We start from the raw sequence: 26,039 nt of genomic DNA, 5'->3' as shown, positions 1-26,039 counted from the left end.
AAGATGGCGACGACGACAAATACGAACGTCGAAAGCATCTTCAATAACGATGACAATACTAACAACACAAAAGAAGAAGAAGAAGAAGAAGAAGAAGAACGAGAGAGAATACTACCGCTGAACGAGAATGAGAAAGATGCTGCTTGGGCGCTCGAAGAATTCAAATGGGACTCGGACAAAGCCATTGGGGAAAAAATAACAACACTCACAACTCTAAAGACTGGGAAAAAACGAGTCGGAGGAAGAGGAGGAGGTTTGAAGAGGAAACAAACGATGGGGACGGAAGATGGCTCCAACGACGACGACGACGATGAAGAAGAAGAAGAAGAAGAAGAAGCGGACGTGAATGACTTGCGCAACTCGCCTCGCTTTCGACCGATGGTGAGAACGAGTGAAGAGAAAGAGGGAGACAAGAATAAGTATCTCGAAAAACGACGAAAAGAAGAAAAGAACTTTACGACCGATTCGGCGGATGGTACCGCAGACGACGGCGCGAGAACGAGCATCGCCGCAGCAGCACTCGCAACGACCGGTTTTGTCCCGGTCAAATTAAGAAGCGAGGCAGCGAATGGGACAAAGTATAGAGTCATCAAGCACAAAGTTTTTTGCAAAGTGAATGGGTGCGATGAGGAGTGCTTGTCTTTGTATTCAATTCGCGTCAAGGTGTGCGTGTTTCATTTGAAAGCGGATGAAGTGATGTTTAACAACGAATTGTGTCGATTTTGTCAAAAGTGCACGAAATTTCACAACGTGGGTAATTTCGAGGAAGGTCGGAGAGCGTGTTTACGTTCCTTGAATAGATTGGCGTTCAAGCGAGTACCGGCGAGTGCGCAAGAGAGCGCATTAAATACTTTGGCCTTGTACGATCGAATGATTATGTCGCAAGCGGGAACTGGTGAAGCAGCGCCAAATGGAGGGGCAAACTCCGATTCGGCAACGAATACTGATAATAATAAACGCGAAGTTTCTTCGGTACTTCCCTCGAATGAGTTGACTCGTCAACGGCGAATCCGCGATGCACTCACGTTGCTCGGTGCAAGTTGGCATCAAGGCACAAGGAAGAAAGAAAGGAAAGAAAGAATGACAATCAAAGAAAGAAATGAAGAAGTTCAGCAACAATCACAAGGAACCCAAATAGATCAAAAAACCCTCAGCGTGTCACAGCTCAGAGTTATACGCTTACAGTGCGCGCAAATGTTGCTGGACCATCTGCCCGAAAATTTTGATCCTTCGACAAATGCGGAGGAAAGACGAAGAAGGGAGATAATCAACGCGTCGTATACGCGAAGTGAAGGTTACGATCGATTAATGCATCTCGACAACGAGGCTTTTATCACGCTCGCTGCAGAAATTAAGATTCATAACAAACAACCTCACGATTTGAGCGCTTCCATCGGCGAAGGCGTCAAAAATTATTTCGCAGAGAAATCTGGGCATCCGCCGGCGAGATTAGAATTCACCGCGGAACCAGGATGCACGAAGTTGAACGTGGATGCACTGATCCCACCAATGACGTCACGTCATTCGTTTTTGAGAAATCGACGAGGAACGTCAGACAAAGAAGTTGCAAAAGAATTGGCCAGTTACGCCATCGATACGGACGATGGAGGTTTGGACGATGTGGATATAGATGTAATCATTGGTGCGGTGCGAACGCGACGAAGAAATGGCGAATGGGAATTGAGCACTAAAATTCGTAAAAAGCACGACTGTCGTTCGGCCAAACACGTGATGTGTACAAATCCGGACATTTTAAATTCGTGCGAGAATGAAAATACTTTGATTGTCACCGGCGTTCCTCCAGACGTCGTAGCTGTCGTGCGTATCAACGGACAAGTGGAAAGAGGAAGTGTAATCGCTCGTTTCGGTGGTAATTCTCCAGTAACGGAAGCATCGACGAGAAAAACAACGACGCGCTTGAATCAGAGTAGTAGCGAAAGTAATCAGCAACAGGAGCGGCCGGATGTATTGCAAAACTCACAGTCAAATTACGTGTACGTATCGGTACCTCTCGATTACGCGGAAGGTCTGATGACAATCAATCTGATTTGGCCAGAAGGACACGAATTCGCAGGTTCTGCACTATGTGATCCAATCATTATCCTCTTGACGCCTGATGTTGATCTCGCGCAAGAACTGAAAGAAGCGATGGATGAAGTGCATGCGCTGTCCTCCGAATTTTGCTACACTTTTAAGCGATACGTCGGCGCGTGTCTAGTCAAGGATGGTGACGTGCGATCGTTCACGAACCCAAATTTTTGCTTAGTACAAAAGGATATAACTTTGTGGGCTTTGAGAAACGGATTCCCTAAGCTTTCTAAGCGATTGCTAAAACCACAAGTTCAGATGTTGGAAAATGCACGGTCTTTGGCAGCTGCGGACGGAGTGTATAAAACATATGTGTACGCGGCGACGTTGTCTGATTCAGTGGAAATCGTTCGCGAAGTCATCGCCTTGGGCGGAGAAAAGAACTTGTTCGGTACGGTTTCAACCGTCGGCAACAAAGAGACGAGAGATACGGCTTTGCATATTGCCGCGATGAATGGGAACACGAACATGGTGCTTGATTTTTTGTCCATAGTATCCTCCATAGAATCTTGGTTCACGTCGCGAAACTCGAGCGGATTCTCGCCGAGAGACTGCGCAGTTTTGGCGCAAAGCTCGAATCTTTCGAAAGCCATCGCAAAAGTTTTGGACGATCCGCTCTTGATTGCCTCGAATGCAGTATGCCTCGCAGTGAAGGAATTCGTGTCCAAAGTAAAGAGCGGGGCGTATACCGCTCCCGATCATGCACCTGCAATCGACCACGTTGAGGAGCTGGAAAACCAGAGCCAAGCGATATTCGCTCGCGCTTCAGATTTGGTTTTCGAAAGCCTGACTGAAATCAGCACAACTGTTTCACAAAATGAGCTCGAAGAAGCTCGAAAAGTTGCCACAGTCCGATTGCTTGAAATAACAAACATGCTACTGCAGCACAAAGCGTGCTTCTTGAAGCTTTTCTCGTTAGCTATTGAGAGAGACTGCAAATTGCTCGAAAGTTATAACGGCGCAGACAGCATGGACAAATCTTTCGACTCGCCAATCCAGTCTGGCGCGGATTCGTTTTTCGTGGAGCTGTTGTCAAGTTATGATAGTGGCCAGGGACGAGGCTACGTCCCTCAATCGATCCGCAAAATTTTCGGTAAGTTGAGTAATGCACTCGCTTCTTTGAAGTACAAATCGATGCTTGCTTTTGAAGATCCGTTGATTGAAAAAGCATACGTTCTTGAAAATTCCTTCTATCGAAAACGCGTCGATCTCGTCGCGTTTTTGCTTATATTTTCGGTCATTTGCGCTCGAAGGATCAAATTTTCGGACGGGACGTTTTCGGATTTCGTGTTCACTTTCTTCCGCATGGGCGAATCGTCGAGTTTGTGCTTTTACATCTCGAGGATGATCGGCGTGCTGACGTTTCCAGGAGCCATTTTTGCGCTCCTCGTGTATCCGAAATTTTACACGCGACACCGAGAAAGCATCACCATGCTGGTTCGATATATGAGTCCATTAATGTGGTCGCTTCGTTCTGCAAACGAAACAGCTCCGGTGTCAATTGCCAGGGTAATGTTCATGCGTTCGTCAGCTTGCGTGTATGGATGTCGATTTGAAAGACACGCGTTTGTGACAATGATGAACTACTTCTTTCCATTCGCTCGAATGCTTAAAATATTTGAGGGCCAAGCCGCAGATTTGACATTCTCGACCGTGGTTGAAGATTTGGACAGAAACGGGTGCAACAGAATTTTGTCTATGGGATCGATAGGCTTGAATTTGGTCGTCTCATTCTTGGTCGAAGCACGATTTCGGCGTAAGTTTGCGGCGAAATACGGCGTCAATTGGATGAAGATAAGTTGGATGACGTCGCCCCCGCTTCCGCCCGGGGAAGATGAAAAGTTCATCAAAGATATTCGCGAAGAAGTAGGAGCTTTCGATAGCGACGAAGAAGATGATGTCAGTCATAAAAGTCTCAACCGTCGCAACCGGTTTTTCAAGTTCATTTCTGAGCAAAGAAAATCCTTGCATGCCAAGGCTTACTTTGCGTTTCCGAATCCGAGAGACGAGGGTGCGTGCGTCCTTGAAAACTCAAATTTTCGAAGACCTTACGATATCGCCATCTTTGGCTATCTATATCTCATATGGGGATCTGAACTTTATCGTAAGTATTTGAAATGGGGTCATTCATTCGATTGGTATGCGTTATCTATGTTCACAAAATGTGACGTGACCGAAGATACCATGAGAATAACAGGTTATGAGAGGCGCGTCAGCGCTCTTTTTCTTTTAAAAGTGTTCTCCTCATCAGTGCTCGTGGGAACGTCACTAATCGCCATCTTTCTTCCTCGCGTCTATTGTCACAGTCGCGAGTCCTTCATCGCTGTTCTTAAATTATCAGCCAGCGTGGCACCAGCCCTGAAAGTGGCAGAATCACCAGAGTTTGTCGTGGTCATCATGTTTCGATTATGCGCGGTGCTCTTGTCGGTTCGTTTTGAACGAGAGGTTATGATTGTATTGACGAACGCTTTCATCATACCTCGAGCATTAGAATGGTACGTTGGAACAGAGGAATATGGTATTATCGACGTCAGTGGTGATTCTTCAGTCGTGACGTGTAAGGGAAACAGTGGTTCGTTAAATCTGGGCATCTTCAGCGGCAACTGGTATAAGTGGTCTTCCTTTTTTAAGTTCGTCTTTGTCGTTCTGATGTATTTACAAATCAGTATCGTCTTGACCCTCGAAAAGCAACGTCGAGAGGCCTTTGCGAGGAAGAGAAGAATCAAGCAGCATTAGCCAAGATGCGCATATACGTTGTAATTTACTACTACTAGATACTATAGTACCTTAGTTCTTATGCTACTCGTACCATTAAAGTATTTAAGATTATTTATCCATATGAATCAAGTCAAATAGAATTGCCAGAAGAGCAGATGCGACAGAAATAATACAACACAAAATGAAGAAATAAAAAACATACAGACATGCAGTTTTGTCTCGACAAACACGGCGAGTGGGTTGCCGTCTCCGCGAGCGACGACGAGAACAAAGAAGAGGAAGGAGGAGAAAATGGCGGCTTCTTCGGGAGGAAGAACGAACAACACGTCAAGAAAATCGCGAAGACGTTGGCCGATTCAACGACTTGGTTAGATATGTTGAACGATACGAAAAGAAACGCGATGTTTCAACGAGCGATTGAAAACAGCATGGAGAAGATAACGTCGGTAAAGAAGCGCAACGCGGCAAATGGTGGTGTGGTTTTGCATGTTTTTGACGTCGGCAGTGGCACCGGGTTGCTCTCTTTATTCGCCGCGAGAGCGGCAACGGGAGTTACAGTTAGAATTTACTCGTGTGAGATGTTTTTACCAATGTTTCTCGTAGGAGAGCGAGTCGTGAGAGATAACGTGAGAGAAAAGAAAATACCTGAAACGAGTTCGATTCAGATGTTTCATACGAGGAGCGAAGACGTGGATGCGATAGCAAAGCACGAACTGGACGTTTTGATATCAGAACTCCTCGATTCTGCGCTCCTCGGCGAAGGGTGGTTGATGGTCTTGAAAGACGTGTTCTCGAGGGAGTTATTGAGGAGAGATCATTTCAGTATCGTTCCAAGTTCCGCTAAAATATGGGTTCAACTTTTACACGCGGAGGAGTCGGTGCTCGATGTTGACGTGAAAAAAGGAAGAGCTGCTTTGTTCGGCGAAGCGATAACGTCCGATGGATTTTCGCGATTGGACGTACAATGTCACTTTGACTCGCTCGAAAAGAGAGGGCGAATAAGAGCAATTTCAAAACACATCCAAGTATTCGAGATTGATTTCACGAACGATAAGGATTGGGGTCGGACAGAAGTAGTGCGCTGTTGTTGTTGTAGCAGCAGCAGTAGTAGTAGTAGTAGTTTTCGATCGTTAGGTCTCGAGATTAACGCCGTCGCAATGTTTTGGGAAATCGATTTGGAGGGCTCGGGCGCCTTTAGATTGAATACTTTCCCCGCGCAAAGTTATCGTAGACATTGGCGCCAAGTAATTGCGCCTCTAGAATGCCCGATTCCATTATCTGCGTCAGAAGAAATACCGATACAAGTAGAGGCAAGAATAGCAGACGATTGTTTGGCATTCGATGTGAAGGTTTCTGGTTGTGGGGATAAGGAAAAGGAGAAGAAGAAGGAGATGACGATGAAAAAACAGAAGGAAACTTTGATAGAAACAAAGCAAGAGACGTGCAGAGAGAAGAAGATATGGCTTCATATAGCTCTGGCAAATATATCCGAGTTCTGGAGCTCGCGAGCGCCTTTAGGTGATAACGTCTGCGGCTTAAATTTGACAAAAGCAAACGTTCTCCTGTGTGCGAAGTCAGTGGAAAGTAATAGCCCGGGATATTGCTATCAATCGTTCAAATGTGATTTGTTAGATGAACTTGGTCATCGATATTCCACGATTGAGGAAGAGCAAACCATATTTCTGTGGAAATCATGCGAGCTATTCGTTGATGATGCAGATGAGAAGAAGAGAGAAGAAGAAGAAAAGGAAGAAGAAGGAGAAGAAGACAACAAGAAGAAGCTACGTATTGACGTGGATGCTGGGCTCGAGATTACGGCGAATCACGTGGTATTTTTCTTCTCCGACAAAAGTCACGCCGACGAGTGGAAAACGCAACCTGTTCAAGTCGCGCGAATGGATCAAGAACTCATTGGTAATAAGTTTAGAATAATTGCTTCAAATTTAGACGCCGACGAAGGAGAATGCATTCGAGTGTTGAGAAAGTAGCGTGAAGATTTAGAAATCGCAGCCAAAACAGTGTACGAGTAGTAAAAATTAAGCGCGTATATAAATCCGTATTTTCCAATATTGAGATTCTAAATTGTATATGCGTTTGTTAGCTTTTTTGCTCTCTAATGATCACTTCTTGTTGCGTGCATTCCTTCCGCCCCGCGTCGAGGGGGGGGTGCTATTCTCCGCCTGCTCGATGCTGCGATTGGGAGTACTCGCGCCCGCCTCAACTCCTACTTGCATCGCATCCGTGGCATTGTTCGCCGCCGCCGCCGCTGCTTTATTTACTTCCTCTTGCTTTTGGGCTTTCTTTAACTCTGCTCTCTCCTTGGAAAAACACTGCGAACAGTAATCCACTCCTTGATTTGTTCGAGATTTGCTCCAACTCCCAGGCGACTCTTTCGTGCCGCACTTCCCGCACTGTTTATTCACCATCGAATTTAATTCTTTCAGATAACACTTATTGCACAAATAATTTGATTTATCCACCTTAGATTTCCTCAAATTGTCCGGGTCCAATTTCCCATCGCAAGCCGTGCATGGCTTCTGCTTAATGAGAGATTGCTCGTTCTCGAAGCACGCGCCACACAAGTGCTTCATTTTCTGCAACTTGGATTTCCTACACCCACCAACCTCGACATCGCAATTACACTCTCCACATTTCGATACCGTTTTCTTTCCTTTCTCTTTGCGATAGCACTGCTGACACAAGTATTTCCTCTTATCTGTCTTCGAGCGAACCCACGCGTTCGTCGTTTTATCACTTTGACAGTTACTGCACGTAATCGCTCGCGCGTTCATCTCCGAGGTGTAGCACTTTTGACACAACGTCGCCCCCCCGGGCGTCTTTTTCGACTTAAACCACGTCAAAGAATCTTTCGTTACGTGACAGGACGTGCACGTGTCTCTCTTCATCTTTGTATTTTGCGCGTTGTAACACGTTTTGCAGTAAAAATTCCCAGGAGAGTCTTTGACTTTGTACCGAAAACCAACCGGCGCCGGTTTCGAGCACTTGACGCAGTTGGCCGATTTCCTCCACCCTGATGGGGGTCTTTGCGTCTGACGCCTGACGAGGTTCGACTCTACCTCTTGGTTTTGTATTGCCAACGCTAGCAACGATTGCGCGTCGATCGCGTTCGGGTGGATGTTTTGTAACTGCGACAACTGTTGCGCCGCCGTGTATTCCATGTTGTTTTCGTGCCTCCCTCCAGTACCAATATTTCCCCGGTGAAGTCCAGCCGCAGGTGCTTGAGGAAGAGCTTCTCCTAGATTTCCTTGATGAAGGTGGTTTGGTTGTTGCTGCTGCTGCTGCTGCTGATACGTTCCGTGCCGCGCTGGCTGGTGAGGATTAGTATACATCATCATTTGCTGCTGTTGTTGTTGTTGTTGTTGTTGTTGTTGTTGATGATGTTGATGATGTTGTTGTTGTTGTTGTTGTTGTTGTTGTTGTTGTGATGGGTGCGCGGTTTGATGAAACATTTGCTGCTGCTGTTGTTGTTGTTGTTGTTGTATTTGTGGTGGTGGAAGCTCCAGCGCCGCTTCGACGACTTTATGGTTTTTATTATTATTATTATTATCCATCATCGCCGGATGATGATGCTGATGATGATGATTACTTCTCGCCGCTGCTAATCTCGTTCTGTTGTTTCTCTTCTCCTGTTCCTCCTCTTCTTCGTTCTCGTGGGGATTGTTCGCGATTAAATCGTTCACCTCCATTATACTCCTTCTTTCCTCCCCTCTTCTCTCTTCTCTCTTCTTCTTCAAACGACGACGACGACGCAAGAGAGAGAGAGAGAGAGAGAGAGAGAGAGAAAAAGCGCGCGCGATGATAAAGTTGTTGTTTGAAGAAGAAGGAACGAAATTTTTTTCTTTTTTTGGTTCTTCTTCTCCACCACGAATTTTGTGCCAAGTTGTGTCTTTTTGAATTTATGGCTTGCCAAGAGTCACCTTCAAATTCTTCTTGGTAAAGGAAGATGGATGTGAAAATTTTTGGGGGGTGATTTTTGACAGAAAAGAGAAAAACGAACACAAACACTTAACAAAAAGCCTCCTGACTTTAACGACGATTTAGCGACGACGAGAAGAGTTTGAAGGAGAAAAAGAAGAAAGAGAAAGACATCAGCAGGAGGAGGAGCAGAAGGGCGCGATTTTGTTGAAAGCGGCTCTCTTTTATATATGTAAGGAGAAGATAGAGTTGAATAATAGAAAAAAAGGACGATGATGAACGACTTCATGCGCAAAGTGTACATCGCGTACTTCGCGACGCACGTGCCGGCGACGATTTTGATCGACTCTCAAGCGATCGTTCCCGAGAAATACGTCCCGTCTTTCGCTCGACAGTTGCTGAAGTTCCACATCAAACAAAACGATGACTTCCTCATGCTCGAACAACCGATGTGGTTGAAAAGTTTTATCGTTTGCGAAGTCTTGGTGCAACTGCCGATGTTTTACGTCTTGTTGAGAAAGCTTTTACGTAAAGAGGAGACGAATATTCGATGGATGGGAGTTGGATATTCCAGTCACGTGATGACAACCATGGTTCCAATATTAACGGAAATCTATCGCAGAGGGAGTTTAACCTTGTTCTTGATTTACTTTCCGTACTTTTTTGTGCCTTTACTGTTGTTCTATTCGCTGGCGACGAGCCGAGAAGGGCACGTGTTCGAAAGAAAAAGACGAAGCGCAACAGCGAAGAGGAAATGACGAGAGAGGACAGATTAATGATAATATACCACGTTTGTAACTACTAGTATATATATATATGTGAATAGCTCGATGATTTTTCGAACATTTTGCGAACGTACCACCTTTAAATCTTATGTATTGCGTTCTCGAACACAACACGTTCAAACAAAGGCTGATGAAAGGCACCAAAAACACATATTTGAAACCACTACTTTTGTCCTCACACTTTATACCCCGACTTTATGCTCATATAGAGAGAGAGTATTAAATCATCATCATCTAAAAACGCTTAAATCACACAGTTTTGAAAGAGGAGAGGAGAACTCCGATGGCGTCGTCGACTTCGTTCACCGAAGGTGGACAAGGAGGAGGAGGAGGAGATGTCAACGACCCGTTCTATTTAGTTCGAGAGGAAATCTCCGATTCCGTTTCCACGTGCGAGAGTTCCTTCTCTCGAATACATAACTTACAAACACTCACACAAAAGAAGGAAACGTGCATAAACATCTCCTCTGAAATTGATTCGTTGTTGTGGCAGTTGAACGAACTCGATCGAGCGACAGAAGCCGCGGAGAGAGATCCGAATAGATTTCGAGTTTCGAGAGAGGAGTTGGAACGAAGGAAAGCGTGGACTTCGCAAACGAGAGAGAGGTTGAACGTTTTAAAAGGACGAGTGGAAAACATGATGATGAACAGTAGCAACTCCCTTAATAGCGAACAAAACAGAGTGAAATCTGTTCTAGATCAAAACCGAAACACGATAGACGATTACATGCTCTCGGATGAACGCGCGACGCAAGACCAGCTGTTCGCCAATCAAGACGAGCAGTTGGAGGATTTATCCCACCACATACGAACGATCGGGAACGTCGGGAAAACTATAGGCGAAGAGTTAGAGCAGCAAGGGAGGATGTTAGAAGATTTAGAGGAAGAAACGGAAGGGGTGAGAGCGAGAATGCAAGCCGCGAATCAGATGATGATTCACGTTTTTAAGAAAGCCGGCGTTCGAGCGCAGTTGTGCACCGTGTTCGCGTTGACGATTATATTAGTGTTGCTGTTCATGGTTGCTTTTGGATCCGTGTGATGAATAAATATGTATTTTTATTACTGACTACCTAGTAGGTACAACTATATAGCGCATGCGTCTACCTTCTACTTTTCTAATAATCGTCTAATCGTCGCAGACGTTCCATTTTCGTTCTTTATCGCACCACAATTTTACTGTAGACGGCTTTACGTTTTCGTTGTAATCCAACAATACATTCTCCGCGGCATCGAACGAAACAGATCTGACTTCAAAGTCGCGGTGTTCTCGTAAACTCTCGTACACCGCTCCTAATAGTAATTCTCTTCTTTTATCTTCACTTTCTTCTTCTTTGCCTATTTCTGTATACTTGCTTTTCAACGTCGCGACGAAATCGTCGTGCGTTCTGTTCTCCCTATATTCCGGCTGTTTCCTCGGCGACTTTAACAAATCCATCAGGGCTTTATCGTAATCGTACAGAAATGACGTGTGGTGTATGAATCTACTTTTACTTATGGATTGCGCGTTCCCCCCAAACTTCTTCTCGCCGAACACGTAATCGTTCTCTCGTAAACTAAAATCATCTTTGTCGCGGCGTAGCGGAGCGGAGGTTTTGGCGCCCGGTGGTGAAGAAAACATTCCTTCAACCGCTTTCCCGTAAAAGGTTCCCGACCATTCCATGATTTTCCTTGGAAACAACTCTAATCCTTCAACGGTGCCTTCGTTGAATATAAAACTGACAAACTGCGTGTTTTTATCCACGACGACGGTGCCGCCTCCCGTGAACCGTTTCACCAAAGGCACTCGCAACTGTTTGGCTTTCAACTCGTGCACGAGTTCCTCGGGTTTCCCGGATATCCCTAAAACGATCGTCTCTTTCTCCACGCCGTCGTTTATAATCACCCAGTCTTCTCGCGAGTGTCGAAACAACGCTTCTTCCACTCTCAGGAGTTTCCTGATGCATTGCAGTTGCGTTCGAACAAAGTTGATTTTTATTTTTTTATTCATTCTTCTTTGACTCTCGCCGTTACGAGTGATGATGACATTTGTGTTTGATGAACACTCTTTTTTTTGAACAACTAAAACAACGAGAGAGAGCAGACCATCATCATCATCATCGTCGTCGTCGTCCGAAGAACACGACGAGCAATACTATTATCGTCGCTTTTGGGATCGTCAAAATCTCAACCTCTCGTCATCTCATCACACTCTCTCGTTTAAAAAAAAAATGAAGAATTTTAAAGAAGAAAAAAAGGGCAAAAAGCGGCTCTAATAACACAATTAAATATTTCATCAGATTAAAGAGTTACTCGTTACACACACGACCAGGTACCACCACCACGTAATACTACTACTAATAATAACAATCATAATAACAATCGTAAGAAGAAAATGAGCGGAGGAGGAGGAGGAAGACGCGGAGGGGTCGGAAAAGGAGCACGACCACTTTCCGTGTCCGAAGACAACAACACGGACAATTCCAACGAGCTTTTAGAGCAAGCAAGTGAGTTCTTGTTGAATTCACCCGAGAAGAATACGAAGAAGAATAAGAACAACAAAGGGTCGTCTCCTAACGAAAAAGACACTATTAGCGAGAACAGCGAGAAGAACACGAGGAGCTCGGAGTCGGAGTGGACGACGGTAGTGTCAAAGAGAAATCATCTGTATTTGGACACGAGCAAAATGAATACAAAGTCGTTAGGGGAAGACGGGCAACAACAAGCCTCCCCAGTCGCTTTATCGCCGATGACGAAAGTCATACGAGAGGCGGAGAAGTTCGTCTCCAGAAATGATGCAGAGAATAATAACGCTACGACGAACAATAACAACAACAACAATGGGAAGGGGAAGAGTAACAGAAACTTGGATTTTGATTCCGCGACTAATAATACTACGGAAGAGGAGTGGCAGCAGCCGAAGAGCAAGAGAAAGAACAGCATCACGTCGCCACCACCGAAAGTGAAAATGCATCAGAAGAAGATTGAACTGCAAGACGACGACTATTTTTCAGAGAGCGGCGGGACGCCATCGCCGAGCGCGGGGCGAAAGAATCAGTATTTTGCCAACAAGAAGGTTGGTTCGACGACGACGACAAAGAAAGCAAACGGTAGTAAAGAGAACGAGCCCAACCGAGAAAAAACGAATAACAACAACGAAAACAACAACAAAACAGTGACCTTCAACACTACGGCAACGGCGATTGCGCCTTCATCTTTATCTTCTTCTTCAACTCCCGGATCAGAACCCGCGTTCGCGACGAGAGGGGACAACAAAGGACGAAGCGCGGTGTCGTTTCAAAATTTATCGAGACAATCTTCAGTAGATCAGATGGAAGCGATGTTCTCACCGAGCGACGCGTCAGATGCGTTCGGTATGCCATCGCCGTCTGGTTCGATGTCGAATCTGTTCGCCGAAAGTGGAGATGAAGGGGACGAGTTATCTCAGAGAGGTAAAAAAATAGGTAAACACGTGAAGATTATGCGTAAAGAAAGCATTTCACAAATCGATTCGATTTTAGAAGGCGAAGAATACGACCCTGCTCGACACGACGACGAGGACGACGATGATAGTGACGAGGACGACGATGATAGAAGTGAGACTAGTTTTGATTCGGACAGGCAAAGACGAAAGACGACGACATCGTCGCGGAGCCAAGGAGCAAAAGGAGGAGGATTCGGCTCTCCATTTAAGACGCGAAATAAAGCGTTCGCGAACGATGTGGACGATTCAGAAGGCGAAAGGAAAGAGGCAGGTATTATAGATAATAAGATGAATAACGACGAGAACTTGGACGAGAACTTGGACGAACTCTACGCGTTGAAAGATAAAGTAACGGAGAAGTTTTTTGCGTACAAAAACAAACCCGATTTCACCCTCCAGCAAGCGCAGGAGATGTTGAAGAAAGCAGAGGAGTTACTCGCGGGGGATGCGAAATCGGCGTTAGAAATCGACCAGAGGTTAATGCTTCTGGAGCAAGAGCTACGTGAAATGCGTCAAGATGCGACGATATTCTTTTACGGCGTGGGAGGCATTTTCTTGGCGTGGACCGGCATGAAAGTCGTCGGCTACGTTTGGTCCTTCTTCGGATGATGCTTTAGGTATAGTTAATCTATAATGTACCACTGGTAAAACAGATTATATATCAAAAACACACGAAACGCACAAATTTACGCTCGCGTTCCTGTTCCATCTTTATGCAACCAATTGAGAATTTTCGTCAAGTCGCCATCGCGAAGCGAAGGAACAAGTTTGGCGAGCTCTCTTCTCTCGGTTTCTCTCAACTTTTGCCCGTGTTCAGGATTGACCTCGTCCGCCGAGCGTTTCGCTTTTCTTGCGAGTTTACGCAACAACTCGTAATCCTCGTGCGCGAAATACCTCGTCTCTTCCGCTAAATCTTTTCTGCGCATGTCTCGAGAGATAGTTTCGCCCGAGCGGTCGAAAGTCGTCGACGACGAGTAATATTTTTGTATCGTTTTTCTCGTTGTTTCGCTTCCTCGTTTTATTCTACTCGTCGTCGTCGTCGTGCTCTTCAGAAGGAACGAGAGGAGGGACGATGACGACGAGGAAGCGCTTCTCACGAAGACCATTATCAAATAGATGATGACGACGAGAACGCTTAGGCTTCTGCGCTTTTGCTCTTTGTGCACGCGGAAGGAGGGAGTAAAAATATTTTGTGAGGAGGGAATACAACAAAACAAAACAAAGCGGTTGACAAAAATGGTTATTAAATATTTTTACTTTAATCCGAGCGGCTTGACGTCTTCGATCGGCCCGGATCGAATAAAATCGGCCCAATATGCCGGCAACAACAACGCCATGACGTGCGGTTCCGTTTTCCGTTCCAGCGCGACTTCTAACGTCAAGCATTCCTCTAATAACTTCTCTAAACCTTTTCTCGCTTTGTTGAACATGGGAGATAAGGATTGCGCGGCGCGTTCAGACTCGGCGGGAGATAACCAGACGTGTCTTTTCAGTTGCGGGACGCCACCCGCAGTGGCACCAGCTAAATCGTTTAACTGAGAAGTCAAGATTTCCTTCAAACCTTGCGCTTCTTTTAAGAGCTGCGCGGCTTCTTCCTGGTCGTTTTCGTCCGATCGACACGCTCGCCCGAACAAAGCGGCGAGGAGATATTGAACTTGCTTTACACCTCTCTCTTTCGCTAAACGTTCTAAAATCCAATCTTGTACCATGGCAGACTCACCCGGGCGTTGCCACAAAACATGCGCTAAGAGTAAAGTGTCGAAATCGGAAACCACGGAACGACCGTCCGTATACGCCGCCACTCGCAATAAAGTCACCGCTTTCAATAAACGACGATCGGAAACGTAAATGGGTGGTTCGCACTTGTCCTGTAAATGTGAGCGCAAATCTGTCATCAAATTAATCACAGAATCTGGAACCGTAGTTGATTCGCACGCTTTTTCTTTTACACCTTGAAAATCGCTCGGTTTCAACGAAAATTTTTGCTCGTCGTTGATATCAGCTCTCGCTTTCGTCTCAGACGCCTCGGAGAGTTTCAACAAATCTCTCAACGCCGTCGAAGATACTTGTTCTACCGAAGATCTCAGCAAGAAACGATCATACAACGCGTCTAACTCCTCGCTTTCTGGTAACTCGTTCGACGCGCCGACTAAGCACAACAAAGGTACCTCAATGCGCTCGTTACCGTTATCGAACAAGCGCTCGTTCAAGATGGTCAACAAAGAGTTCAAAATCGCCGAGTTCGCTTTGAAAATCTCATCCACGAACGCGACTCGTGCGGTCGGTAAATACCCGTCAATTTTTCTCACGTACATATCTTTCTCTAATCCAACCATACTCAATGGGCCAAACAACTCTTCAGGAACGGAAAATCTCGTCAACAATCTCTCGAAGTATTGTCCTTGAGTAAACGCCGAGAGCCTTCGACCAATCTCAGATTTTGCCGTCCCCGGTGGGCCTAATAGCAGTAAATGTTCCGAGCAAAACGCCGCTAACAAGAGCAATCTCACTTGCGAATCCCTCTCGACGAGACCTTCTTCCAACATTTTTGTCGCCTGTCTAATTTTCTCCGACAACTCCCCTTGCAACTGCAGCTGCGCGGCGTCGTCGCCTTGAGAAGTCACTTTATCTGCGCCTTCTAATATCGGTTTCAACATCTCAACCACTCTGGTTTTCACCGCGGTTTCTTCTTTACCGATTAACGCGTCCTGTTCTCTCTGTTTGACTTTCCAATCTGGTTCCGTCGAGGACGAAGAAGAAGAGGAGGAAGACATCGCTCGTGCGTTTTTATTGTTCTTCTTCTTAGTATTACTCTTAGTATCACGATGAGTTTTTGTCGGTGACGACGACGAAGATCGACTTTTGCATCTTCTCAAACTCGAAGATGATGAAGATATAAATAAAGAAGAAGTAGAAGAAAAAAGTAAACTCGCGGACATTTGCGACATGATGATGATACTTTCTATCTTTCGAGACGACGCGCGTTGTCGTCAAAGTGTTCTTGAGGGAGTTTTAAGAGTATTTCGTGCGCCACAGATTAGTTTTATTTGTGGATAAAAAAGAAGACAGACTTGACACGTTTCTCGTCAGACACTTGAAAAAGGCAGCAAAGAGCTTTTTTCGTGAATGAAAATTTTTTTTTCATCTTTCCCGCACTTTGTCGCTTCCCTTCAAAATTGAAAACAATACTATACACAACTCTCTCTGCGAATACTACTCTCTCTACTACTATTAAAAACTTTTGCTGAGTTTAAGAAGACAAACACTTTAGCAAATTGCAAAGACAGAGAGAAGGAGAGAGGAGGGCGCGCTCTGAGTTAAGGTTTTATTCCGCACACGTGGTGGTCTTCTTGACGACCGATGATGATGATGATGCAACAAAAACAACGAGTAATCCACCACCCACGAAACGACATTTTACATTCGTCGAAACGTCGTCGGTTTCATCACGGTGCGACGACGATTCAGACGACGACGAGAAGGAAAAGTGGAGGTAAATACGGAAGAGGATGCGGTGCGCGAAAAGCAGTAACTTCTTTCTCTTCTGTGTCTGCGAATAAAGAAGACGACGACGAGTCTAAAGATATCGATGTAGTCACGCTCGGAAATATGTGCGTGGATGTGTTTCATTCCGTGGAGTCTCTCCCTGAAGACAAGAACGAGTTGAAAACGATGGAAACTCTGAACGATTTGTTAACGAGAACGGAGAAAATGAAAGCGATGGGATGCGAGGAGTTGGAGGTTGGTGGCAACACGAACTTCTTAATCGCCGCGAGGAGGCTCGGGCTGAAAGCAGTCTCGTTAGGGCAGATTGGAAATGATTTCTACGGGACGTTTATGAAAGACGTCTTGCGCGAAGAACGCGTCGGGTTTCGCAGTTACGAGGAAAAGCAAAATTCTTCCACATCCTCCTCTGCTCCCAGTACTTCGGAAAGTCGAACGTTGGTTTGTTTCGTGTTGGTGGATGGATCTGGTTCGCACGCGTTTTGTTCTTCCTACGATCTCGGCCCGTGGCCGTTACTGGCGGAAAAATACAAGCTCGGCGCGGATGTGAAAGCGGCGTTGAGGAAATCAAAAGCTATGTTTGTAAACGGATTTGCGTTCGATGAGCTCGCACCGAACGATGTCGTCGACGCGGCGGATATTATTCACAAACACGACGGCACGGTGTTTTTCGACCCCGGTCCACGCGCGTTCACCTTTCACGAAACCGAGTTGCGCAAGAAAGCTTTGATTTCACTCATAAAGCGAACGGATGTCGTTTTAGCGACCGCAGAAGAGTTAGCGGCTTTAGTCGAACACCCAAATCCGAACGAGGAGTTGTTACAAAATCCTCGCACGTTGGCGTATAGCTTGTTCAACCATCCTCAATTTGAAGGATCGGGCAATTTAGAATGGATCGTCGTAAAACTCGGCCCGGATGGAGCGATTTTGTTTTCAAAGAACGATATGGATATCGATAGCACTAAAGTAGGCTCTCCCACGATTGACGTCGGCGATACGGTCGGGTGCGGCGACTCTGCGGCGAGTGCCATCGTCATGGGATTTCTCGAATACAAAAAATTGATGTCGACCAAGAGCGATAGTGGGAAAGATAGTAGTAACGGTAGTGGCAGTGATAATAACGGCAGCAGAAGCAGTAGTAATAGTAATAGCACGACGATGACGACGACAAAGGAAGCCAAACAACTTTCTGCGAAAGCGACTTTGGCTTTAGCCACCGCAGTCGGCGCGGCTACCGCGTCGAGAACCGGCGCGGGAAGAAACGTCGCCACGAAACAGTTAGCTCAAGATTTGTTAATCGCGCAAGGCGGAGAAGAACGTAAAGGCGCGTGTGAATACAGCGAGGCCTTGAGAATGTTGAAGAGATACGTCGATTGAGAATGTCATTAGTCGTGTATTATGTGTAAATAGAACGTGCGTGTTCAAAAATTCCGCTTCATGTTCTTGTTGTGTTTTCTTTTCTGCTTCAACAATTTACTCAATTTACGTACACAAAAAACACAGTCACACGCGCCTCAAAATTCTTCAAAAAATGATGCCGCTGCTTTACAACAACAACAAGGATGATTACGATTCGACGCCACTCTTAGCGACGACGACGACGAGAAAGAGCGGTAACGAAGAAGCAGCATCGAAGAAGAAAAGTTCCTTTCTCTTTCTCGCGTTACTGCTTCTAATGCTGCTCGCGTGTTTTGGAATCGCGTCTTCGTCGTCTCCAATTTTTGCCGCCGGTGATGATGATGGAAACGATGATTTTGGAGCGTCCTCCTCCTCGTTGGCGTCTTTGGGAGAAGAAAACAAAAGAAGCACGAAAGAGCGAGCGCTGTTACGGAACGAATTTAATAATGGAGAAGAAACAGCGACAAAAGCAAAAACGACGCAACAACAACAACAACAAAAGCGACTCAAATTCTCTTCAAACGTGTTCAACTTTTACCGAAAGAACGTGGCACCGAAACTGGGAGATTTCGGGAGTTTCGCGAGAGATATGATGCACGAAAAACCACCCGTGGTGACGAACGAGAACGAGGAGAGAGAGGTGGATTACGACGACATTCGCTCGAGCGGAGATAACGTGAGAGGAAGCTGGTAGGAGGAACTCTTTCTTTCTTCGTTCGGTATACTCTTCTTAGGAGCGAGAGTGAAAGAGATGAAAAGTAGTTGTGTTTTGTGTAGTAGAATAGATTTTAGCGCGTATAGAACTACCAGTAGGTACCAAAAACTCCATGTATAATTCCACTTTCGCGAATCATAGTGTTCTTATTATTATTTACAAAAATCGATGCGATGAGTTTACTTTAATCCTAAGCTACCGAAATCTAACGCATCGAGCGGGTCAAGTTTCTTGTTTCTGTTGTTGCTATTGTTGTTACTAGAAAAGTTGATTTTCGAAGGCGTCGACGCCGCGAAATCGGAAAACGGATCCACGTGTTGCTGCTTCGGCATCACAGCCGGTTGTGCTATCGGTGCCGTAGGCGTCGTCTCCATTCCAAAGAACAGATCGTCGATCGCGGCAGCTGGTGCCGGAGTTAGTGGTGCGCGCGTTGTTGGTTGTTGCGGCGTAGGTTTCGATACGTTTGCTTCGAAACCAAACAAATCTTCGGCGCTTTGGTATGGAGTTCCCGTAGACGAGGACTGATTGGTGTTGGTTGCTCCTCCTCCTCCTCCTCCTCCACTTCCTCCCCCCAAGAGTTCGTCGAGAGAGATTGTCGGAGAAGCCGTCGTGGGCTTCTGGGTATTACCCGCCGGTCGACTTTCAAAGAACAAGTTCGTATTGTTGGCGTTCACGAAGGCGTTGCCTCCTCGCGGAGGCGGCTTCAGCGTTGCACTAAATCCAGCCGAATTCGGAGGACGTTGAATAGGAGTGTCTCGGATGACAACTTTAGGAACGAAAGTTGGGGGTCCTTTGCTTCGTTGGTTCCCGCCTCCAGTCATGAACTCATCATTATCCCCATCGTCGTCGTCCTCGTCGTCGTCCTTGTCGTCCTCGAAAGCGTTGAGCACATTGCTCATAGCGCTCGTTCCAGAATGAGCACCGTCGTTTTTTGATTTCGGTGCTGGTGTTGTTGCTGATGGTGATGCTATTGCTGATGTCGTCGTCGGTGTCGCCACTCTAGTGGCGCTATCGTTATTATTATAAGTCGCTCTATTATTATAAGTATCGTTCGCAGAGTTCCTGTTGCGACTCGACGCCTTCAAATCCGCGTTGCTCATTCCACTATACTTCCCTCTGTTCATCCTCGCCTTCTCTCTAACTTCTCTCACTCGTTCCGGGTCTTCCAACAAAGCGATCATATTCGTCACTTTCTGTCTGATGTTAATCCCTTCGTCTCTCCCTTTCTCTGGATCTCGATGTTCAAACGTCTTCAACGGTTGCAAGTCTCTCCCTATTCTTCTCTGAATCTCTCTCACAATCGTTTCGCTTCCGTTGGCGATTAAATAGTCAATCACGGTCAACGCTTTATAGCACAAGCGCCACTCCAGGTCTCTCTTCTTCAATCTGTTTTCGAATAAAACTCTCAGAATGATTCTCGTGTCCGACTCTTCGTTGTTGTTGTTGTTGTTGTTGCCTCCTCTCCCTCTCACTCCTTCCTCCTCGGCGACGGTTTTCTCGGCGAGAGATTTCAATTGTTCGCCGTGTGGACCCCACTTCTCTTTATCCGTGCTCTCTAAGACGAGTTGTTCGCACTCCGAGAGGCCTTTCAAGGCGTAGACGCCTTTCCGGACTTTTTGTTGCAACGCGTGCGGGAGGAAATCCATTCTTCTTCTTCTTCTTCTTCTTCTTCTTCTTCTTCTTTCGTTGTCGTTGTCGAAAGAGTCTGACGACAAAATTTTTGAAGACTTTTTGACTGAAAATCCATTTTTTCAGATTTCTCCATTCCCTTTGTTAAATATATATAGTAATAGGCAAACCACCTACCTGTCCTCTCTCTCGTCGTTTCGAATTGAGTATTATTCGAACAAAAAGAGCGCATTTTGTCACTCAGCGCGAGTGTTCGCGTCGTCGCGGGTTGTTTTTGTTGTATTATTGTTCTGGATTTGATTTTTAACACGATGATGAACAACAACAACAAATACTCTCATCATCAAGCGCGAAGACAGCAGTTGTCCAAGTGCATTCGCGCGACGGGGTTAATTATATTTGGGATGCTTGTTTTGAGCGTCCAAGAGAGTTGGTATTATTCCTCCTCCTCCTCCTCCTCCTCCTCCTCCTCCTCCTCGAATTATACTCCCTCTAATGAGGTGCGAAAGAGAGCGAACGAGGAGTGGGCGAACGCGAAAGCATACGGAGCAGGAGGAGGAGAAGAGAGCGGAGAACACCACTCGTCCTTTCGGTATCAGTTTATGCATAATCATCATCAAAACAGTAATCATCACTCGCACAGCAGCGATAGTGAAGATCCGTTGGATCTGCGAAAACGATTGAAGCGAGCCTTAACGGCGCGTCCACCGGCGTTTGAGAGAGCGTTGATGGAATACGTTGAGAAACACAAGAGCGCGACGGAGGTATCGAAGAAAGACAGTGAGAATCACAAGTACATTGTATACGTATCTGGAGGGAACGACGGGTACGGGAATAGGTTACCAGGCGTGGCGATGGCGTTTTTGTGGGCGTTGTTGACGGATAGAGTGTTGTTGGTGCATTGGAGAGATACGTTTCCGAACCCGGCGAGTTGGGGGAAGTTGTTTCAACCGGGCGTGGAGATGGACGTGGATAAATTGAGAGATAGTTTGAGCGATAAGATTCTGCAGTACGTCCCATTTGGATCTTCCGCGTCGTGTGGAAATAGTAACAAAAAAGGAAGTAGCAGTAATAGCGGATGCGCGATGGTTGTTCGAGACGATTACGCGAAAATCGCATCGAAAGATTTAAATCAGCAGTACCCGGAGAAAGTGTTGTTGTTCAAATCGGACGATTACGCCATGCCTTTGCTGGTAAACAACGAAAATTACAAAGATCAAGTGAAGTCATTATTCAACAACAAGCATGCGAACGTGTTCGGGCACATCGCGAGATGGTTATTGACTCCGTCGCCAAAGATTCAAAAAACCGTCGATCGAACGTTTGAGAGTTTAGGAAAATATAATTTTGGCATGCACTTACGCATGCAAAAACCAATGCCGGCAGGTGGTGATAAAGGAGTGAAAGTGCCCGATCCGGAGGTTTTTTTCAAGTTTGCGCGAATGCGTGCCGAAGCGTTGGGATTTCCAGCCTCTGATACTGTGTTTTACTTAGCCTCCGACGATTCGCGCGCTCGCGATCGAGCGACGGAGTATTTTAGCAAAAGAGGATTAACCGTGCGCTTTATGGAAGGTATTAAATTTGGTAACGACGGCGACCGGGGGTCGGTGGAATCGTTACAAAATGCCATCGCAGAAATGCGCGTTTTGAGCATGTGCGATGAGATTGTCGGTTCGTACGGATCCTCGTTTTCCGCCGTGGCTGCGAGCTGGGGTGCGATTACAAAGTACGATATTCGAGCGGACGGTTCGTATTGGAACACCGCGTGGAACGAACCGTGTTGGCGATTCGCGAGCAGAGGACATAACGCGGCGATTAGCGATGCTGCGTCGCTTCCTTACCACGAAGGATGTCACGAAGGTATGTCCACGTTTAAAGATTGGCAAAAATCAAACTGGAATAAAGGCAAAGGACTTTAGAAGAGGTTGTGAATAAACAAAACTAAGTTTAGCAACTGGGTTTATCGCACGCGACTACACGTTACTTTAAAATGTTCAAAGATTTCTTTCCTAAAACTTTCTATTCTTTGTGCTCCCAAAGTTTATCATAAAACTTCTCAAAGTCAAAGTCTTCGCTACGCATTCTATCGCAATCTCTATTCTGGCTCACGCCTTTTGGCTTTGTGAATCCAATTTCGCATATTCGTCCAGTCGAACCGCCATGTTTGCAAAAATGACTTCCGGCTTCTAATCCGGTTTGCATTTTAGAATCGAACGCCTTCGATTTGCTTTCATCTTTGAACGTACAAAATGATTTACTCGCGGTTTCGAGCACTAGAACTCTCTTATCAGTTTTCCTGCCTAATTGATCTCGAATCTCTTCGTCAGTTGGGAACTGTCGAGACAGGGAAACCGTTTCGACGCTCTGCTTGATTTTGTCGCTCGTTTGCTCGTTAGTTAAGAACGAGTACTCGCGAAATTTTAAACCGGCGCGTTCCAAATTTGGTAAGTTCGTCACGTGGTCCATTGGACACTTATTATACGGAGGATGAATGTCCGCACCTGGAATGTAACATTGTGGAAGGACGTTACCCCAGTATCGATCGCACAAGCACGAGAATTCAGGAAGGATGGGAATGCGGTTCAAAATTTCCGCATATGCGAACAGATTCCTCAATACCAATCGATACCACGAGGCAAGTTTTAAATGATTTTCGATGCCAATCGATAACAACTCCTGCGGTGGTTTCTCTGAAGTCGTTATGAAGTTGCCTTCGTCGTGGTACTCCTGCGCATCGATCAACCATAACTGATGTTCGCGCAAGCGCTGTCGTTTGCCTCTCGCTTGCGAAAACTGATACGTCGTGTGTACCACAAAAGGTTCGACGTTTAAGTGCAAGTGCGTTTGCTGAATGAAGAAAACGTGACCTGAAGTAAACAAGGTGAGCGGTAAAGCGCCCAACTTCAAATCCTTCGACGCTAACGCGACGTGCAATTCGTGCCGCTCAGCGCCTTCCTTCCTGTTCTCGACGTCTATTTCGTCCAACCGTTGTGGTGGCCGCAAACCGGCGCCTTCGCGTAGTAATCTGTTGAATATGTCCTGATCGTGTTCAAACTTGTGTGTGGTTGTTTCTAACGCCACTTGCCAGTCTTTCAAGAACCCTTTCGTCTTTTCCGTTGGATTTAAGAACAAAATCCCGGTGTTGAATTGATCGTGCCAACATCCCCTAACTTTCTCTTCGTTCTTATAGGACAAGCAGTCCGTACTGACTGCCATGTCCACGTATTTCGCCATCTCGTTTGTCACGAACCACTCTCTCGGGTCTCTCATCCACGCCGTATCGCAATCGGATACTAAAACTCTAAATCCTTTCTGCATCAATCGCAACAAAAAAGACGCCTTTAAAGCACCGATTTGTTGAAACGCTTTTCCAACCATGGTCACTTTCGCGTTTTGATCGTGCAACGGCTGCCCACCCGTCGCAACGACGCCGTGCGTGTACCTCAACTCTTCGTCTCCTAAATACGGAATGTTGTTCTCTTTACACACTTTTTCTGTCTCCGCATCAAACGCGGCGACGATGACGTTCCCGATGTTCAGCTTTTGCGTGTGCGCGTACCAGTTCAGCATAAACTCGTGAAACCCGGCGGAAGCGAACGCGGCAAAGACTATGCTGCTTTTATTTAACGAGTCCACGTGTTCTACTCTTAGTTTCTCATGTTCTTGATGATTTGGTTGACTCTTATCATTGCTTTCGCGAACGTCTTTCCCTCCCGCCATCCGCTCCTCCATTCTTTGCTTTCTCAACTGTTCCTCTTCTTCATAGGACAATTCTTTCTTCGGTTCAGATACTCTTCTTCTTCTTCTTCTTGCATCTCTGTTATTGTTGTTTCTCGCGTAGTCTTCGTGATCAGTGTCTTGAACTCTTCTCGCCGCATCATCTCGTCTCCGAAACGCTCCGTCGTCTGCTGCTGCTCCTGCTGCTCCTGCTCCTGCTCCAAGATGAAGAGCAACACGATTGTTGACAGGACTCGCGGGAGTCCACTTCTTTTCCTTTTCCAAAAATCTCAACTCAAACAGGCCCGCGCACGCGAGGAATAAAACGAAGCAAAAGACAAATTTCCGTCGACGAGAGTAGGAATTTGATGATAAAGCTTTCGAGTGAGGATTCGCGCGTTGATGGTGCAAATTCGTCGTCGTCGTCGTCGTCGTCATCGTACTCTTCTTAATATGAATAAAAAGTAGTGCTCGTAGTAGTCATGGTTGGGTAGTCTCTCTTCGCAAAAACTTTTTGTGGTGAAGTTCGTTTCGAAAAAAATTCCCCTAAAATTATTAGAAACACACACAAGAGTAGTAAGTAAGTACTCCTGTTGTTTCAGAAGAAAAGAGAGACGAGCAGTAGAAAAACAATATATACATCAGAGGGGGTGAGCGAGCGCGCGCGTTCTTCTTCTTCTTCTTCTTTGTCTTCTTCTCTTTCTCTTTCTTTTTCCAAGATTATAATCCTAAGAAGACAAATGCATATTAAACCACATTTGATTGCTTCTCTTGAAAGACTTGGTACATCAAACCTTTTCTCTCTGTCTTAACGCGGTAATTTCTCGATGTGGCGTCGAGGAGCTCTCGATACCTCTTTATTATGAGCATCATAGGTATTGAGTTGCGTTTTGGATGAGTCGAACATTCGTACTTCCTATCTTTTCTTATTATATCACATGGACGAGAGAGTGTTGTTTAGAACGAGGTGTTTCGTTCCTTTTCTTTCTGTGTCTTCTTTTGGTGGTATTAAGTGTAATTGACATACTAACGAGGTCTTTTCTTGCTCCGCAGGTACGGAACAGCACACAAAAAGGAGCGCGTCCCTTTCTCCTTCTTTCTTGAAATGACGACGAAGTCAACTTCATCCGTCTTTGTCGCGCCCGTCTTGGAGACGCCGGCGAGAGAAGAAGATGAGAAAGAATACGAAGAAGAATATGAAGAAGAATCAGACTATGAACAAGACGAGAAGATTGACCCTTCCTTGCGTTCGCAGTGTTTGCCGTTAGATGCGATACTTCCTGACTTCGAAACGGAGGAACCGGTGGATGGATTTGAGTATTTACGAAGGGTGCGATACGAGGCGGCGACAATTCCACACGTCGTCGTCTCCGACGTAAATCCCCGCGATTACGACAACAAAAGAACGCCAAAAATATTAGAGAAACATGGATTTGTATCAACGAGCGCGAAAGCGCTGGGTAGAGAGAAAACCATGCGCATTCTCGAGCACGCGAGAGCGAACGCGGAGTGGACGAAACAGTTTTTAGAGTCGTTTTCTAATTTACGCGTCTCGATGCGACGCGCTTTAGACGACATAGAGGAAAAGATGAAGGCAGGCGCGAAGAACATTAATAGAAAATACATAGCACCTGAGAAACTCGAAGCTGTGCCAATGATGAGCGATGTTGTGGCGTTGGATGACGTGACTGTGAGCTCGTTGTTTCGGAAATATTGTTACTCGTTTACCGAGAAGGAAGATGAAAGTGAAAAAGAAAAGTTGAAGCACGCGTGGTTTTTCGCTCTCGCCGTTCGCGTAAGCATGCCACTCGATAGTGAAACGCAAGCGGCAGTGAGACGAGTCTCGAGAGTGTTTGCCAAACAACTTTCGTCGTCGTTTAAAGAAAAGGAGGAAGAGGAGGACGAAGAAGAAGAAGAAGAGGAAAATGCTGGTCGCAACGCCGCGTTGAACATTGGGTTGAGCATCGCATGGAAATACTTCAATCAACCACCATTCGACGACAACGAAGAGGAAGAAGAGGAAGAGGAAGATGAGGAAATAGATTACGTACATAGAAAATTAGAGCGCATATTGTAATAACAGAATAGT

The 26,039-nt window shown here is 45.9% G+C and overlaps 15 protein-coding genes across 15 annotated transcripts; 9 read left to right on the top strand and 6 right to left on the bottom strand.

Moving 5' to 3' along the window:
* Positions 1-3: 3 nt before the first annotated feature.
* Positions 4-4,824, top strand: Bathy10g00480 (predicted protein; the record flags this gene model as incomplete). Its single annotated transcript, XM_007510531.1, has 1 exon — positions 4-4,824. The coding sequence occupies one exon, from the start codon at positions 4-6 to the stop codon at positions 4,822-4,824; it is 4,821 nt and encodes a 1,606-aa protein (XP_007510593.1).
* Positions 4,825-5,012: 188 nt separating this feature from the next.
* Bathy10g00470 (predicted protein) lies at positions 5,013-6,794 on the top strand (the record flags this gene model as incomplete). The annotated part of the gene is made up of 1 exon (XM_007510412.1): positions 5,013-6,794. The coding sequence occupies one exon, from the start codon at positions 5,013-5,015 to the stop codon at positions 6,792-6,794; it is 1,782 nt and encodes a 593-aa protein (XP_007510474.1).
* Positions 6,795-6,926: 132 nt separating this feature from the next.
* On the bottom strand, positions 6,927-8,513 carry Bathy10g00460 (unknown protein; the record flags this gene model as incomplete). The annotated part of the gene is made up of 1 exon (XM_007510501.1): positions 6,927-8,513. One exon carries the CDS (start codon positions 8,511-8,513, stop codon positions 6,927-6,929), a length of 1,587 nt encoding a protein of 528 aa, XP_007510563.1.
* Positions 8,514-9,017: 504 nt separating this feature from the next.
* Bathy10g00450 (predicted protein) lies at positions 9,018-9,500 on the top strand (the record flags this gene model as incomplete). The annotated part of the gene is made up of 1 exon (XM_007510535.1): positions 9,018-9,500. The coding sequence occupies one exon, from the start codon at positions 9,018-9,020 to the stop codon at positions 9,498-9,500; it is 483 nt and encodes a 160-aa protein (XP_007510597.1).
* A 310-nt stretch (positions 9,501-9,810) lies between these two features.
* Bathy10g00440 (predicted protein) lies at positions 9,811-10,566 on the top strand (the record flags this gene model as incomplete). Its single annotated transcript, XM_007510772.1, has 1 exon — positions 9,811-10,566. The coding sequence occupies one exon, from the start codon at positions 9,811-9,813 to the stop codon at positions 10,564-10,566; it is 756 nt and encodes a 251-aa protein (XP_007510834.1).
* An 87-nt stretch (positions 10,567-10,653) lies between these two features.
* Bathy10g00430 (predicted protein) lies at positions 10,654-11,514 on the bottom strand (the record flags this gene model as incomplete). Its single annotated transcript, XM_007510769.1, has 1 exon — positions 10,654-11,514. The coding sequence occupies one exon, from the start codon at positions 11,512-11,514 to the stop codon at positions 10,654-10,656; it is 861 nt and encodes a 286-aa protein (XP_007510831.1).
* A 384-nt stretch (positions 11,515-11,898) lies between these two features.
* On the top strand, positions 11,899-13,596 carry Bathy10g00420 (unknown protein; the record flags this gene model as incomplete). Its single annotated transcript, XM_007510547.1, has 1 exon — positions 11,899-13,596. One exon carries the CDS (start codon positions 11,899-11,901, stop codon positions 13,594-13,596), a length of 1,698 nt encoding a protein of 565 aa, XP_007510609.1.
* A 77-nt stretch (positions 13,597-13,673) lies between these two features.
* Positions 13,674-14,093, bottom strand: Bathy10g00410 (unknown protein; the record flags this gene model as incomplete). Its single annotated transcript, XM_007510497.1, has 1 exon — positions 13,674-14,093. One exon carries the CDS (start codon positions 14,091-14,093, stop codon positions 13,674-13,676), a length of 420 nt encoding a protein of 139 aa, XP_007510559.1.
* A 147-nt stretch (positions 14,094-14,240) lies between these two features.
* Bathy10g00400 (ATPase associated with various cellular activities AAA_5) lies at positions 14,241-15,935 on the bottom strand (the record flags this gene model as incomplete). Its single annotated transcript, XM_007510551.1, has 1 exon — positions 14,241-15,935. The coding sequence occupies one exon, from the start codon at positions 15,933-15,935 to the stop codon at positions 14,241-14,243; it is 1,695 nt and encodes a 564-aa protein (XP_007510613.1).
* Positions 15,936-16,356: 421 nt separating this feature from the next.
* On the top strand, positions 16,357-17,868 carry Bathy10g00390 (predicted protein; the record flags this gene model as incomplete). Its single annotated transcript, XM_007510471.1, has 1 exon — positions 16,357-17,868. The coding sequence occupies one exon, from the start codon at positions 16,357-16,359 to the stop codon at positions 17,866-17,868; it is 1,512 nt and encodes a 503-aa protein (XP_007510533.1).
* Positions 17,869-18,022: 154 nt separating this feature from the next.
* Positions 18,023-18,583, top strand: Bathy10g00380 (unknown protein; the record flags this gene model as incomplete). Its single annotated transcript, XM_007510749.1, has 1 exon — positions 18,023-18,583. The coding sequence occupies one exon, from the start codon at positions 18,023-18,025 to the stop codon at positions 18,581-18,583; it is 561 nt and encodes a 186-aa protein (XP_007510811.1).
* A 200-nt stretch (positions 18,584-18,783) lies between these two features.
* Bathy10g00370 (clathrin interactor 1) lies at positions 18,784-20,250 on the bottom strand (the record flags this gene model as incomplete). Its single annotated transcript, XM_007510404.1, has 1 exon — positions 18,784-20,250. One exon carries the CDS (start codon positions 20,248-20,250, stop codon positions 18,784-18,786), a length of 1,467 nt encoding a protein of 488 aa, XP_007510466.1.
* A 297-nt stretch (positions 20,251-20,547) lies between these two features.
* Bathy10g00360 (unknown protein) lies at positions 20,548-22,152 on the top strand (the record flags this gene model as incomplete). Its single annotated transcript, XM_007510771.1, has 1 exon — positions 20,548-22,152. One exon carries the CDS (start codon positions 20,548-20,550, stop codon positions 22,150-22,152), a length of 1,605 nt encoding a protein of 534 aa, XP_007510833.1.
* A 100-nt stretch (positions 22,153-22,252) lies between these two features.
* Bathy10g00350 (predicted protein) lies at positions 22,253-24,388 on the bottom strand (the record flags this gene model as incomplete). The annotated part of the gene is made up of 1 exon (XM_007510648.1): positions 22,253-24,388. The coding sequence occupies one exon, from the start codon at positions 24,386-24,388 to the stop codon at positions 22,253-22,255; it is 2,136 nt and encodes a 711-aa protein (XP_007510710.1).
* Positions 24,389-25,055: 667 nt separating this feature from the next.
* Bathy10g00340 (predicted protein) lies at positions 25,056-26,027 on the top strand (the record flags this gene model as incomplete). The annotated part of the gene is made up of 1 exon (XM_007510694.1): positions 25,056-26,027. The coding sequence occupies one exon, from the start codon at positions 25,056-25,058 to the stop codon at positions 26,025-26,027; it is 972 nt and encodes a 323-aa protein (XP_007510756.1).
* Between the last annotated feature and the right edge of the window lie 12 nt (positions 26,028-26,039).

This window comes from Bathycoccus prasinos (genome assembly GCF_002220235.1).
Source record: "Bathycoccus prasinos genomic : Chromosome_10".
Classification (NCBI taxonomy): Eukaryota; Viridiplantae; Chlorophyta; class Mamiellophyceae; order Mamiellales; family Bathycoccaceae; genus Bathycoccus; species Bathycoccus prasinos.
The sequence above is the reverse complement of the archived record's forward strand: the minus strand, read 5'-3'. Positions and strand labels throughout refer to the sequence as shown.